At 43.6% G+C, this 15,037-nt stretch overlaps 1 protein-coding gene across 11 annotated transcripts in view; it reads left to right on the top strand.

Annotated features, from left to right (window-relative positions):
• The window catches only part of LOC125324445 (ankyrin repeat domain-containing protein 26-like), a 54,105-nt gene that overhangs the window by 36,087 nt on the left and 2,981 nt on the right, over positions 1 to 15,037 (top strand). For 10 of the 11 annotated variants that reach the window (XM_048300303.1, XM_048300305.1, XM_048300304.1 and 7 more), the window contains 11 exons: positions 490 to 642; positions 1,604 to 1,779; positions 1,990 to 2,083; positions 3,161 to 3,235; positions 4,403 to 4,537; positions 5,480 to 5,592; positions 6,034 to 6,175; positions 7,378 to 7,659; positions 8,367 to 8,602; positions 9,342 to 9,588; positions 14,548 to 14,593. In XM_048300303.1, the coding sequence (XP_048156260.1) occupies positions 490 to 642; positions 1,604 to 1,779; positions 1,990 to 2,083; positions 3,161 to 3,235; positions 4,403 to 4,537; positions 5,480 to 5,592; positions 6,034 to 6,175; positions 7,378 to 7,659; positions 8,367 to 8,602; positions 9,342 to 9,588; positions 14,548 to 14,593 (1,699 nt within the window). Of the gene's footprint in view, positions 1 to 489; positions 643 to 1,603; positions 1,780 to 1,989; positions 2,084 to 2,210; positions 2,299 to 3,160; positions 3,236 to 4,402; positions 4,538 to 5,479; positions 5,593 to 6,033; positions 6,176 to 7,377; positions 7,660 to 8,366; positions 8,603 to 9,341; positions 9,589 to 14,547; positions 14,594 to 15,037 lie in introns of those variants that run through there. The other variant, XM_048300312.1, reaches the window with a different exon arrangement.

Genomic DNA, 15,037 nt, shown 5'->3' with positions numbered 1-15,037 from the left:
GTGATTCAGCATATTCTTAGAGTATATCTAAAAAGAGCTTTTAGATATATGTATTCATTTAATTAGATTTCTAAAATGCAGGAGTAGAACAAAGAACAATGGAATACCAAGTCCTGCCTTTGGTCAACAAAGTAGTTTCTGCAATCACACTATGGCTCTTGCATCACAACAGATTTCTTTGGATTCTGTTAGAAAAATTCCCGTGATTGCAGTTGGTGCTTATGTATGGTTTCAAGAAGAAGAACAATACCAGGATCTTTTTTATGTATTAGAAAACAGAAATCCTCATGAACAGCTGCTGAGAGTTAAGGGGTGCTCAGCTGAGAAAGATGGAGAGGTGATTGTCTGTGCACATGCCTGCTGGTGACAGACAATTTCACTTCAGTTCAATAAAAAGACAGGTCTAATTGTATAACCAAATTAAGTCAGAGTAAAGGCATTTTTCATGTTCTTACAGCTATATTCATGCTCATTTAATTGTTTCGTTAGGGCATGATCAGACAGCTGCAGCAGGAGCTTGCTGATGCTCTTAAAAAGCAGTCTATGTCAGAAGCTTCACTCGAAGTTACTACGCGCTACCGCAGTGACCTGGAGGAAGACAAGCTGTGCTTGCAAAAGGAATTGGAAAAGGCTAAAACCAAGGTACATCGTGTAATTATATGAATAGTCTTAGGGTGGCTAATAAAAGTAGGATTGGATGTTGTCCTAAAACCCCAGGAAAAAGTCAACAGGATAGATCTAATGATGTGTGAATCAATTGCATTGTTTAATAAACTTGGTGTCCGTGTCTTTGACATGTAGACATTATGCGCATACTTGGACAAATTTTTTTATTTCTGAAGGTGCTTTACACAATAAATTGGTGTGTCTATAGCTTGTTGCCTTTGGTTTAGCCAAGCAGATTGTCTGATTTCTGAAGAACAGTAGAAGTACTGGACTGCTGTGTTTGGACATTTTTATGCTGTCCTGCTTTCCCCCTGCCCCCACTTCCCCTACCCTGTCCTGCCACCAGGTAACATGTCAAATTCTGGATGCTTTTGTAACTTATTCTGCATTTTCTCCCCTTCTTTGGCCCTGCTATAATTTGCCACCCTTAAATGGTTTTCCTACAAGGGAATTCCTACAAGCTATTTCTGAATTAGGGACCACCTTTCACAGTGTTTTTCCAGGAACTGAGGTATAGAGGCCTTGGAGTTCTAAAAGAAAAATAATTTAAAATCTGATCCTTATGAGAGACTTGTGAAGTCACTACAGACAGATGAACTTCTTAATTCATGTTTTCATGGAGGAGCAAACGATTGAATACAAAGAGCTTCCTAAGTCACCAAAAGGGTCGGAGGGGCAGTGTCAGTGCTTAGAACTGTGCTCTAGGAAGTCCGTGGAGGGATGGGAGAGGCCACTGTAGAAGATGAGGAAGTAACACAGCTTGTGTTCATTTGCTAGTAGAAGCAAAGCTGTGAAGGTACTTGAGATGATTACAGTTCTTTGGGCAGAGATTCCAGTATCTATGGGCAGCTACATGCAGCACGTGAATCCTCCGGCAGCAGCTGACTCTGTACAAAAGCTCACCTGACGACTGTGGATTCTTCCTGTGATTTTACAGTTGCGGGAGATGGAACAAAAGTTTCTTCAGTCAGAGTGTTGTATTAATGACTTGAAGATTGCCTTGGATAAGAAGGAAAGAGAAGCAACAGCTTCTGCCCAGAAACTGCAGGACCAGCTGTTGGCATCTTCTGAGACTAACACTACTATAAAACAACTGGAAGAACATGTGCAACAGTAAGAGAACAACACAGTGGGGCAAGGTGTCTGTTGCTTGCAGGGATTGGGTGGAAAACACTGGATAGATACTTAGCCTTGTTGCATCACAGCAAATTATTATGATTTTGAAGGATGCTCTTGATTTTGCATATTTTGCACTGTTCTTTTGGAATTGGTGCTCTGGCAGATTTTTATAGTAAGACCTGTATTTCTGTATTTCTTTTTAAGCCTTGAAATTGAAAACACCAGATTGGAAGCCACTGTCCAGCAACAAAGCAACAGGATTGAAGCCCTTCAGAGAGACCTGCAAGCCTCTGCCTCAGTAAGCTGCTCACAAATTTCCCCTTTTGGAGACTCCTGAGCCTAGTTACCTATTTCTGTGGGAAAATTTTAAGATGAGGTTTTCCTGGAGAGCCTAGGGGAGCTCATTCTTGCATTTTTCTGAATAGATGCTGCTCAAAAAGCAGCCTGCTCTACTTCCCAGCCATCTGGTTTTGAAAGTTTTCCTGTGCTATAGCAAGTCAAACACTCTAAAAGGTAAGGATTTGAAAGCAATACTGTGGTGTAACTACTGTCTGCTTTAGACCCTTCATAATGTCAGATGCTTCTCTGGGGACTGCAATGTCTTTCATTTAAGGTGTTCATTAAGTTAACTTGTGGAAATTCCACAGGGTATATTGATGACAAGCCCTTTGTGCCAGAGACCTGGCTGACATCATCAGACTGAAACAAAAATTACACATCCCAGAGCTTTTGCTGTGCAGAATTGCTTTTCCTTTGGCTACTTGCTGTGTGTTTGTTCTCATGAAACAGTGAAGAGGACTGCCTGTGGTATCTGCAAAACTCAGTGTGAGCCTTGGAATTTACCACTGCTACACAGCAGTTAATTTTAGCTCTCTGGCCTGAATTAAGAGATTTTGTTGTTGTTGTATTTGTGTTGTGGCCAGTGGCTTAGGGTTCTTGTTACGACTGTAGTTCTCAGTTATAGCTGAAGGTATTTTGAAAATCACTACATGTGATAGTTGAACTTTGTGATGTACTGATATTGTCAAGAGAAGTGGGAAGGCAGTCACAAATCCTTCCACTTTGATTAATAGGGCATGATTTTCAAGGGTACTGGGGATGAGAAAAGCTACTCCTGCCTGTTTTCACTGAAGATTCTTTGTATCCCTAATGGTCTTTTCTCTCTCTCTCTGTGCCACATGGCAGAGATGATGATTGCTAACAATTTTACAGTGGCATCAAACTAAGGCCATTTTGATCATTGTTGGTTGGATGTAAGTAGTGTAGGAATAAAGAGGTGAAGAGGTTCTATGTAATACTTATTTTTGTCAGTGAGGTGTAACTTCAATCTAGAAAGTCATGGTGTGCCTTCTTGCTTCTTGTAATGCTTCTATAGGTTCATAACCGCCTGGAAGACTTGATAACGAGCTTACAGACAGCACAGGCAGCTGCAGAAGACCACCACAAACAGGTACATGACAAGCTTCTGTGAATGACTGCTTTAGTCTTTGAATTTTTTGTGTAGGTAATTGATGAAAAGATCATGTGGGCTGTGTAAGCACACAGCTGTTAAATACCCATCTGGTTTTAGGGCAAGGCACCCTCAAGGGAAAAGGCTGTAAATTTCCTCATTTCTGTGCTGCTGTGGTTTGTATCTGTGTTGTGGTGTGCAAGATACTTGTGTTCATCAGTGTGATTCATCTGATGAATTCTCTTCCCCATCCCACGGGCAGGGAGTAAGTGGTTGTGTAATGCTTAGCTGCCTACCAGGGTTAAACCATAGCAGAGGACTGATAGAGTGGATGTTGTGGACATCTGGAGATCCGTGGTTGAAAGCTGAGAGAGGAGACCAGACTTGAGAGATCTGTATTATCTTTGCAGTTTTGTCAGAGCTTGTCTTGAGGCCATGTCAATTTTTGTCGTAAGACCCAGTGTTTTACCTCCTCTGTAAGGACACTTGAGAAAGTCATGCACCCTAAGGATTCTTCTTATCTAAGACTTTGTGCTAAGTGTTTTGTGACTTTTTGTAGCCAGTAGACATCTCTTTTTACCTTTTTTGCTTCTGTAATTTTCTTTTTTTTTTCCTTAAAAGATGCCACTAAAAGCATCTAGTCAACTTTCAGTCTTCATACTTGAACTGAATCAGCAAGTTCTGTTCAACTCAAATGCATCCTTTAGGCAAGTCTTTGTCCCTTTAGGTAGAACCATCAATACCATTGTCAATTTCAAAACATTTTCTTGCTCTCAAGAGATGTGCAGCTCTTACTGAAGTCATGAGGGTAGGGTATTTTCTGTGGTGGGCACTAGAAATTGTTACATTATAAAGTATGTAATGAATTCTGGAGAACCTTTGGAAGAAAGCTGCAGGGTAATTTTGTATGTTTTGTTTGTATTGTTTTGTATGTTTGTTATTCCCCAAAGCTGCAACCTCATCTCGTCACCCCATAGCATTCATTGTTTTTACATCTTCAATTTCTCTTTTTAGTTATGTTTCCCAAGCCGTGTTTTACATTCCACATTTACATTAACCACAGACCTTTGCTGGGGAGAGGAGTTTCCATTTAAGTTACAACTTTCTATTGCAGTGTTTTCTTTATGGTCACCTTAGTTTCTTCTTCTGACACTGTTGCTTTTACAGGTACAAAAGCAGAATGTGCTGGCTCTGACATCAAAGGACTTGCAGAACATGTGGGAAGAGCAATTTAAGTCAAGATCCAACCTCGAGGAGCGTGTTGCTCAACTTGACAGGGAAAAGGCAGATCTCTTTGAGCAGGTAAATCCAGAAAATTCTCCAGAGACCTAAGGCAGTACTTGGGAGAACCATGTTAACCTTTTGGTCAAGTTCTTATGTAAAGAGCATTTTTTTATTACCCCTGCCATCCAAGCTCTGGATGGGATTGGGATTGTGGATTGGGGTTGGGATTTGTGGATCATCCAGGAAGCAAATGAAAGCTGTCTGGGTATCTTGCGTAATTCTGGAGTGATTCTGTTTGAAAGAGTTCCCAGTATGGTTTGCATCAGTTAAGCACACCAAGCAGGGCTGCAGTTCCCCAGTTCTCTGTTGGATTCCTTCTGGCCATCTTCTGACCCCTTGTTTTCTGGGCAGGGTTGAAGTTTTTCCAGTGCAGTGCATGAAGGAGCAGCAGCATGTTTTCCGGATAGTGGATGCTTAAAAGCCTTGCAGAAAAACATAGTGAAGGAATTCTGGGGAAATGAACTAGTACTTGGGAAACAAGAAATAGCTGACAGTTTCAAAGGGGCAGTCTTTCCCTCCTCTTCCATAGAGGAGTAAAGGAAGTGCAAAGGAAATACGGCATAGGTAAATAGCCACAAAGAAGAGGTGGAGGTAATGGCAGAAGGGAGTAAGATGTTGAAAAATTCCCAAAGATCAAATTCCTCTGCCTGCTGGTCAGTAAAGATCCTGTAAAAGCTGTAGATTGATCTGTATTCTCCCATGATAAGCATACCTACATAATCCTTGCTATGAGTTGAGAACTCCTGAAAGTAGTCCAGCATCTTTTCCACCTTCATTTCAGTGGAGGCATCTGGTTTTGTTCTTCAATACTGGCCTGTTTGCTGTGAAACTTAAAGTGGAACTTGGCTAACAGATGAAGATGAACTGCAGCTTCTCTGTGGAGAATGCTAGAGACATATATTGCACCCAGCAATTGTTCTTACGTTTTATGTGTGTCATGTGTCTTTTCTGTTTTGAAAGTGTGAGAGTGAAAGAAAGAAAGTGAAGAAACTGGTAGAGTTGAAACGCCCAGTTGAACTCCGTCTGGACCAAGAAATGAGAAGAAACTTAGAACTGCAGAAAGACTTCAAGAGGTATGGCTTTTTGATATGGTGAAGAGATATCCCTGAATAGAAGTCCAGTTTTATTGAACTTTAGGAATAGGTATATGTACTCTGTGAACAAGTAGTAGTCTCATGTTAGTCCCTCAAGGTACGTCTGTGCATGAGGCTATACTTACTTACAGCTGCAAAAGGAATTGCTAATCCAGGTTGCCCTGCAGTTCTTCAGGGCTGGGGAAGGAGGTCTTCTATTCATCTTTTCAGCGGAAATTTGGATGCTCCAGGTGATTGGTGGCACACGAAAAGCGGGTTTTTTCTCAGCAATTCCTGGTACTATCAAGTATGTTTGTAGTGGCTAACCCATGACAATGTTAAAGATGAAGACAGCTGTGTGTGCACTCCTTACTTGAGAGCATATGGAAAAGGTTGCTTATTCCCATGTTTCATTGTTTTATGAACTGATTTGCTGTTTAGGTTGAAGAGACTTCTCAGTAGAGCAACGAAGAAAATAAGGATGTATGAGGAGAGAGAAGTGGAGTCACAGCTTAATTTGAAGGGAGAAATGAAGAGCAGATATTCTGAAATGGTCAGTGAAGTTGATAGATTGAGAACAAAGGTGAGCTCTGCTTAATTTGAGGTTTGCTTGTGGTGTTTTCTTTTCAAACCTGTGTGAAGCTTTTCTTGTATTTCTTGTCGTGTTGATGCCTTTTTTCCTTGGCTGTATTTTGGATTTGATTGACCTTTCTCAATGATTTTCTACTGTTAGAGAAGGAGGTGACTATAACTAATACTGATGTAGTTGTCATTACGGGTAAAGATGCAATCCTGAAGTGCAAAGCAGCATCTGCAATGGCACAGGAAGGGCAGACTGTCCTGCAGAGGAAGGGCAAGCCAAGAGTGGCAGCAAGGCTGGCAGGGTCCGTGACCTCACGGGCCAGGGAGCCATCCCGCAGGCGCTCACCAAGAGGAGCAGAACAGGTCCCGTGACAGCAGGCAGGGTCAGCCAAGAGTGCAGATCTCCCGGCCGGGCCTTAGGGATGGGCAGTTCTGCCGTCCTACCAGGACATCACACCCATGGGTGAGGGTCAGGGCTGAGAGCAGCGGGCCTCAGCCCTGGCCCGGCTGCAGTGTGAGGCTGTGGCAGCATCACCTAGGCCTGACAGACGGATTCCTCCTCTGGAAGAGAGGAGAGGAACGCTGCTGTTGCTCGCACAGCAAGAAGAACCCTTGAGCCCTGTCTCAGGCACGAGTTCAGCCAGAGGCAGTTGAGACTTTCCTTTTCTGAAGAGCGTTGTTGCTGTGCAGGGTACGAAGAGGAGAGGTGACATAGGAGAAGTGCTGTAACTTACTCTTCACAGGTAGCTGTTTCAGCCCATCTTGGCATGGGGACCCAGCAGTATTGTTGCCAGAGATGTTTTTGAGGCTGCTCTGGCTGTTCAGTAGTAGCATGTAACCTTGATACACTCCTCCGCTCGGCACTCAGATTCGTTGCTAGAGAAGCCGCCTTTCAGAGCTGCGCTTGGCTTTAGAAGGCCTCATTGCAGAATCAGTTACTGCCTTTGCACTGACTCATTTTTAGTCCAGAAGCTTACAGTGTTTTTGCATGAAGAACTGCAAAAGGATTCCTCAGGTTCCCATCCTCTCACAAACGATGTGAAGGCTGATCTTGTTGGAAAAGAAGAGCCTGGTTACACTTAGTTTCTGATATTGAGTATGCAGATGATAAATACAGGCTCCATGGAAAACCTCTTCAGCAATTTCAACAGAATTCACTGCCTTTACATCCCTCTGGGTTTCTTTTTTTTTCCCTGTGTACAGGTTGCTGAACTTTCCCAGCAACTGGACACAGAGTCTAAAAAAAGCATGCAGCTAGAAGCACAAAATCGAGATTTGCGAGAAGAGCTGTCTACCCTGCATGGGAACTGTGAAAAACTGGAGAAGAGCAAATGCCAGCTGAAAGAAGAGGTGGCAAAACTCCAACATCACTTGCAGACTAACATGGTGGATCACAACCAAATAGAACAGTATAAAAGAGAGGTTGATGAACGAGCAGGCCAAGAAATAAGACAAAAACTACAAGAAGTCAATCTGTTTTTGCAAGTGAGTGACTTTCTGATGTGTATCTCTATGGAGACTATGGAGACTTTGGTTGTGGCTATCATTTTTTAAGTGTCTGGCTTTGGGTGCTTGATTCTGTGTGTTAGCGCTGTCCTTGTGCCTGTGCCGAAGGGCAGTGGGAGATGGGAATATGGTTGGGCAGGAGTGCTCTCATGGTGTGTGATGTGCCAGCAGGTCCCTAAATCAGGAGCCTTCCCAAGGTAGATTTCCATTTTGCAGTGCCTGGGGCTATCTCTGTCCGCTGGTCTGCTTTTCTCACTGTTCGTGCTTGAAGGGGTTTTGCACCTTCCAGCTGTCATGGGCAGACCTACAGGTCTGGCTTTGTCCTTGGAGGGGGGAGAGTGCTCAGGAAAGAAGTGACTGAAGTTGCAGGTGTGGAGATGGAGAGGAGGTGAGGCATCCTGCTAATGCCTTTGTGGAATCCTGTTCTCCATGCCCTGTCCGACAGAGATAGTGCCCTTTCATTGGTAGCTTTCAATAGCAGTACAAATTTGGGCTTCTTCCTGAGAGAAAAGAATTACTTACCCTGGTGGTAGCTCCAGGGTTCTGCCTTGATTGCTGATGGCAGTGAAGAGGCACAGCCACTTCTCTGAGCCCAGCTGGGCCCTTGAAACTGGGTACATGCAATTGACAGGTGGGGAGAGGTCTCTTGTTCTTTGTGGTGGTTGAAGGTGCACTACCTCCTTCAGGCACAGGCAGCCTCCCAGGACAGACTAGAACACATCAGAGCCAGTCATCATGCTTCACTGAGAAACCAGCTAAAAGACAGAATTAGAGATCTTGAATGTGAATTGGACAAGATAAAAAATGCCCAACAAGAGAGTACTTCTCCAAAAGAATGTGCACAGGCAGAAGTGGAAAAGTACAAGGACCTGTACCTGGAGGAAGTGAAAACTAGACGATGCCTAGGAAAGAAACTGGAAAGGTAAGTCTGTGCTTTTTTTGGACTGCTAATAAGAGACTCCTTTTTCCTCATGCATATTTCTTGCTAATTCTTCTTCTGCACCTGGCCGGCATTATGTGTGAAAGCCTATGATGGCATGTTTATGGGGAAAAGTATCTTAAGACCCTTCCCATTCAGCAGGCCTTCATTTCTCTTTAATGTTTCAGCAGAAACACCACTGCTCATGGCATTAACAGGATACTGTTCGCGTCAATGCTGTTTTAACTGGCAGCTTTTTTTGCCAGTCTCTATAATCTCCTCCTCTGTAGAACAGAAAAAATGAATTTCATGTCCTTTATAGAATAAGGGCAGACCTCTTAGAGAACAGATTTCCATTCTGTGAAAAAAAAATAGAAATTATATTTTTTGGCTTCTATTTTAGCAGAAGCCAAAAGGCTCACAAGGCTCTGAGCTTTGAGCTTTCCTTGGGAAGGGGGGGCCAGCCCAGACTTATTAGGGATGTGATGTACCTTCCAGAAGAAGCTGTGTAAACACATGGCTTTCACAGAAGGCTTTCAGGCCCTCATGCTGAGCAGTCCTAAGCATGGGTAACACTTGCTGCTCCTTGTACCTTGTGTGACTTCTTAGAAACAGGCCCTCCAAACAAGCTCAGGTCAAATGATGTGCTATTTTGGGAGGCTCTTAATCTCAGAAGTCCAATAACAGTGAAGAGTTGGAGGGTAACTTTGGGTAACCCTTTGTGTGCTTCCAAATGTTTCAGAGCTAATGAGAGACTTGAAGAAGCCAACGCTAAGCTCCTCCGGGAGCGCCATAAAAGCAAATCTTTAATCACAAGCAGCATTGTTAGCGGAGGTCTGGCTGCAACTCCAGTTCTGTATTCAACTGCACTCGGACATCTTGGCAACAATTTGGGACTGAACAGAAGTCTCAGTCTAGGAGGAAGCTTCCTAAGGCAAAGTGAGAACACATTATCCTCAAGAAACAGGGTTGCAGCCTTTGTGGCCAAGGTAAGCAGTTTGAAATACTGTTCTCAACTGCTGCTGAAGAGTAGCTGTATGCAAGGTTCTCCTTTTTAGTCTGAAGTTAGAATCCATTTATTGTTCCATGCCATCTTGTCTATAGGCCAAAGCAACTGCTAATCCTCAGAACAGCGCACAGCTGTGCGTTGTAAGGCTGAAGACTTTTGGTCATCAGGGTTGTAAAAAATTTCAAGAGGGTCAAAGGCCATAAAGTATTTAAGTCAAAGCAATGAACTGTGTCATGACATTCTTTTACAAGAGAAACTGTGACAAGGAATACTGGTGCATAGAGAGTTCCCAGCTAAGCTCAGCATGAAATTCCAATGTATGGTTTTGCTAACCTGCTGTTTAAAATGGCTAACATCACGTTGAGTGACAAATCCAATCAGACATCTCTGAGACACCTTTTTTCTTCTTCCTTGATCTTGACTCCAGCAGTTTCTTCAGAGAACTTGCTTTAGTATGTTGATACCAACAAAAGGATGCTTCCAAATAGGTGATATGACTGGGATGGCATAACTTTGCTCTTTATATTTCAGTGTAGGACACATACTACACATAGGAGACATTTGTTCTTGTAGTTCCTGCCATGTGTTATTTCATGAAACAGTAAAATTACCTACTCCTTGGCAAGTCTTCACAGCTTTCTGATTTTGCAGCAGTGCTGCAGCCTCTGCAATACCTCTGGTCCAAGTATGCCCTGTAATTAGCTGTCAGCGTTATAGCACATCCCTCACAGAATGCTGAACATTATACCATGAGATGTGAAAACCCCACACCAATAGTTGTAATCAGTGGGAGACCCACTTAACGTGGGATTAAGGCATGGCCAAGCTTCTCTGTTGAGTCATTGTATTTTGTTGTCAAGGGAATATGAGAAGTATTTGTTCACTTTTAAGTCCATCTCAGTTTGGTGGTCCCCTCTTGCTGGAAAGAACCCATTTAAACCATGTGTCTACATACAGCACCTGTTTTAAGAAAAGAAAGTCAAGAGAACAAAAGGGACCAAAGCAGCGTAGGAAATGCATAGCTGTGGCAGTTACAGAGATGAACTTCTCTATGTAGCTGTGAACACTCTTTTGAGAGCAGAGAGGTGGACAGGCATTACTGGGAGAACTCTTGATGTCATTAGTACTGTAGCATCTGCAGGGGCTATTCTGCATGCAAGCACTAGAAAGGAAGGAAAATTCAGGGACCCACTGGAAAATGGAAATAAAGAGGAGACCAGGAGGGGTAGGGAGCACAGAACAAGAGAGGGAAAGAAAGGACAGAGAGAGATGGGAGCACGATGTTAAGAAAAAGGCAAGAGAGGAAACTATTACAGATGGTGGTGGGGTCAGTGGCTCTGACCCAGGAAGAGGTGACCGGTCCAGAGAGACGGTCCCGAAAGGAATCGCCTTCCTGAGGCCCAGTGTCTTCCCTCAGCTGATGGCAGGAGGGCCCTTGCAGAGGCTGTCAGCTCTTTAGTGATTGTCAGCTCGTGATCCCAGCTCAGCTCTGCAGGGCAGCCTCCAGGCCAAGCCAGACCAGAGAGAGAGACGAGAGGCTCGTGTGGCTGGTTCCGCACGAAAGGAGCTTTATTGTTGGTCCCCCTCCGGCGAAGGGGAAAGCCAGGGACGAGAGCTCTCTCTATCCCACAGGGGCAGAGGGCTTAGCTTTTATAGGGATGCAGGGGATGGGTGAGGACCAATGGGTTATGAAGGATCTGCATAGGGTCTCCTAAAGGATTGTGGGTCTGTCTTTTCTCGCTGTGACCAAAGAAGTGGTTGCCTTTCCAGGGAGTCCTGCTGGGCATTTGCGAAATCTTTTATCTCAGCAGAGAACCCTCCAGGGCAGGGGCTGGGCATGCCCCACAGGAAACCATTCCTCTTCTAGGCAAAAAAGCTGCCTTAGGTTAAAAGGAAAGGCTTCACAGTTGTGCCTTTTTTGGAGAAGAATGAGGAAAACAGTGAAGGGAAGGAAAGTGGGAATACTTACTGCTTCTTAAAACTGAATGACAGCAACAGTTTTCAGGCAGTACTTTCCATTTTCACTTTCCAGAAGACATTGGAACTCTCTGTGAATCTCAAAGTTTTGTCAGTATCAAGACAGACACCCTCAGGGGTTTACTGCCTTCCATTAAGTGTATTACAGAAATTAAATATCTCTCCAGGCTATTTCATGGCTCATTGTTTTATACAGCCTCTAATAAATGTATAGTTCAAATTGCTATATAGGCTTCTTCAGTGTTTTGTGAAAAATGCTTCCAAACCCCCTTGTGAAAAATATTTGAGCTGATTCCAAGACAAGTCTGCACTAGATCTGAGAATGATGATACTCTTCCCACTCAGTGTCCTGACTTCAGTAGCACCCATAGAGTTTCTGTCCAGAGCATGTGTTCTCACAGCTTTGAGCATACTCTCAAGGAAGTTGTTGAACAGTTATGTATGACATTTTCCCAGTCCTCAATTACTGATGTCCAGAGAGGATTTGCTTCTTCATTTTGGGGCTTTCTTCTATACCAACATTTTTCCTTCCTAGTGCAGTTTTGTTGGTAAGACTTAGTCCCCTGACGTTCTCTGCTCTTGATTACAACCTATGGAGACTTCTGGTTTGTTGTCATCAGAGGAGCAGAGGATAATTCACTCTCACTATACACAGTTTGTCTTCTTAGGATTCCCTTTGAACTTTAATACCGTATCAAACTCTGAAGTCTTCTTCCTAGAATAAGGGTGAGTCAAACAACTGCTATATCCACAGAAAACTTATCTACATCTTACCATTTCAACCAGGTACTCTTCAAGAGAAAGCTGGAAATCTCAGCATGCCAGATTGCTCTCAATTAAAGCAGAAGGCTGCTGTCTGGGACTCAGATTTCCTGCTGTCAATTTATCCTCCCTCTTACTAAACTGAGCCACACATTCTGTTGTGATACATCTTTCTGAAATCACCAGTTAGGGAACGGAGACTAATTGTCACAGCATCGCCTGTAGCCTCAAGTACCTCAATGTTCAGTGTATTCAGGAAAGTCTTAAGACCTGTCTTCCCTCTCCAGCTCATAAATAGGAAGTACTGTTAGTGGTGTGTGTACCAGAATTTGGAAGCTGGGGCCTTAGTGCGTAGCCCAAGGCAGGGAATGTCTGTCTGCTGCAAATGTTGCAAGAAGATTTAGGGACTCAAGGCCAGTTGTTATATTTACAAACTGTCAAGCTTCAATCCTAACAGCTGTGCCAAAGGCTGCTGCAAATGTATGTCTTGACACAGAAGAGAATAGTGAACTCTGCTGCCTGCAACCAGCGTGAATGGGTGGATTTATGAAACCAGTTTCCCTACATGATGTGAGAAAGGGAATGTTGGCTCCCTACGCTCTCTCTCAATTTCTGTTCCTTTTCTGGTTTCATTTTCCAACTGCCCTCTTGTACTTTAGGGGTCTTTCTGTTGTGAGCTTTTTTCCCTTGCCTCATGCACGTGTAGGCCATGTTCTTGTGTCTCCCTGAAGACCTTTAAGCTTAAGGCTGTTTTTCTTTCTTCTTCAGCTCCTTAATCAAAATTCTTCTCTCTCTCCTCTGCAGCCACATACATGACAAGGTTTGTAGCCCGTACTGTTTAACCTTGGGTGCTACTGGAAGTGGTTTGTCTATTTATGCTGTTAGGTTTTGATTCAAACTGATGCATTCTTATTCAAACTGATGCATTCACATTGGCCTAAAGCTGGTGAGTGAAAGAGTGACTGCTGCTGAATACTTCTGTGCTTTATGCATTTGTGAAGTCACGGCTTCTGTGGTACTTCAGCTTGTGTAAGGTGGCACCGTATGTATGGATTTCATCTGTTCTACGGGAACTTGGTTAAACTAGAGGAGAAGGCTCTTTACCCCCCTTGCCTTTCTGACAGTCAGAAAGTTCTGGGTAGCAACAGCAGTTGTGTGTGGAGTGGCAGTACTGCTCTGAAGTTGAGTTCCTAGACTCTGAGTATCATCTCATGGAGTCTTAGAGGATCCAACTTACTCTGTGCTCAAGAAGCTGTGTGGGTAAGTAGTAAGCCAACATCACTTTGTGAAACAGAATTACTGAGATGGTGACTGCTGCAAGTGACCCAGTATGGTACTGCCTGAAGAGCTAAGCACTGAGAGGTACCTGCTGAGGAGGTTTAGGCTGTGATGCCTTCTCCAGAGGGCTGGGGGGCAGGAGAGCAGTGGAGAAACTGTCAGAGTCCTCAAAGGTGTATTTTCATTCAAAGGCCTTTTCATTCTTTTTCAGAGAAGTCCATGTGGTGGCTTTATTTCCACCTATTTCTTTTTCCTTGGGTGGGGATGAGAATCACAAAAAGGTTCCTGGAATAAATAAGAGGCAAACAAGACCTTCTTCTTCTCTTCATTCATCCGCACGTGTTGCGGAGGGTCCTGTGGACCTTCTGGTCATTGTGAAGGCTTCATAAACCAGGGAGAGTGCTTGCTTCCAGCACCTCCACTACTACGGCTGTGCTTAGGATTAGTCCTGCTTTAGGTTGTCTTTTGGTCTAGGCTTGAGATTTCCTGCTTCCTTCTGCTACCAGTGTCTCATTTCATGTTCTAGGGCTTCTCTTCTCCCCAGGATTTTACTGCTGCCTGTCCACGCTTCAAAAACCCTTGAGGCTTGGGGGCATTTGTTCTTTTGGCACCACTGGGAAGAGCTTGGCTCCATCTCTTTTACTCCACCCATCAGGTAGTTAATACACACAGACAAGGTCGCCTGAGCTTTGTCTGCTCCAGGAGAGAAACAGTCACAGCTCTCTCAGCCTTTCCACATAGCTCATGTGGTCCAAGGCCTTTGGCTTCTTCTTCTCGGCCATCACAGACCATCATCTCCATTTGGGATGCTATTTTTAGGTTTTATCACATTCTCTGTGGGGTGTAAGAATGTTTCAGGAGTTTTAGCAGTAACATTTGGGTCATATTATATCTTAACTGTATATTTCATGTATAATTCTAGGTACAACAGGAACTGGATGAAAAAATCACTAAGGAACTCAAAGAAGGTAATGTGTCATTACATTAGGAATGTTCTTAAGGAAAAAGGTGACTGTTTCTAAGTCTCGACAGCTTTCAAGCCATTATTTTCAACTTCCTCTGCAAGGCACTGAGATTTTGTTCTGCTAGCTTTCTAGTTTAGACTTGAGTGGGAAAAATTCCTGCTTCCCAAAATATTGCATAGAATGTTATGCACTTGCCTAGAAAAAACCAAGCAAAAAGAAAATTCACCCACTGCCCCACACGGAAACACTTGGCTTAAGATGAAGTTGCCCTTTGCTAGAGCTCATCTCCAGCAAAAACATCAAAGAAGCCCCCAGATTTTTAGAGCTCTTTATAGACTTCAGCCATCCCTTCTTCCCTGTACATGAACTGCATTCAGTACTAAACCATACCAAACACATTCTCTGCTGTTAGATCTTGATTTTTCCTGCTATGATGCATGGCTTGTC

This window comes from Corvus hawaiiensis, chromosome 4 (genome assembly GCF_020740725.1).
Source record: "Corvus hawaiiensis isolate bCorHaw1 chromosome 4, bCorHaw1.pri.cur, whole genome shotgun sequence".
NCBI lineage: Eukaryota > Metazoa > Chordata > Aves > Passeriformes > Corvidae > Corvus > Corvus hawaiiensis.
Note: the sequence above shows the minus strand (reverse complement) of the source record. Positions and strands in the feature narration are given on the sequence as shown.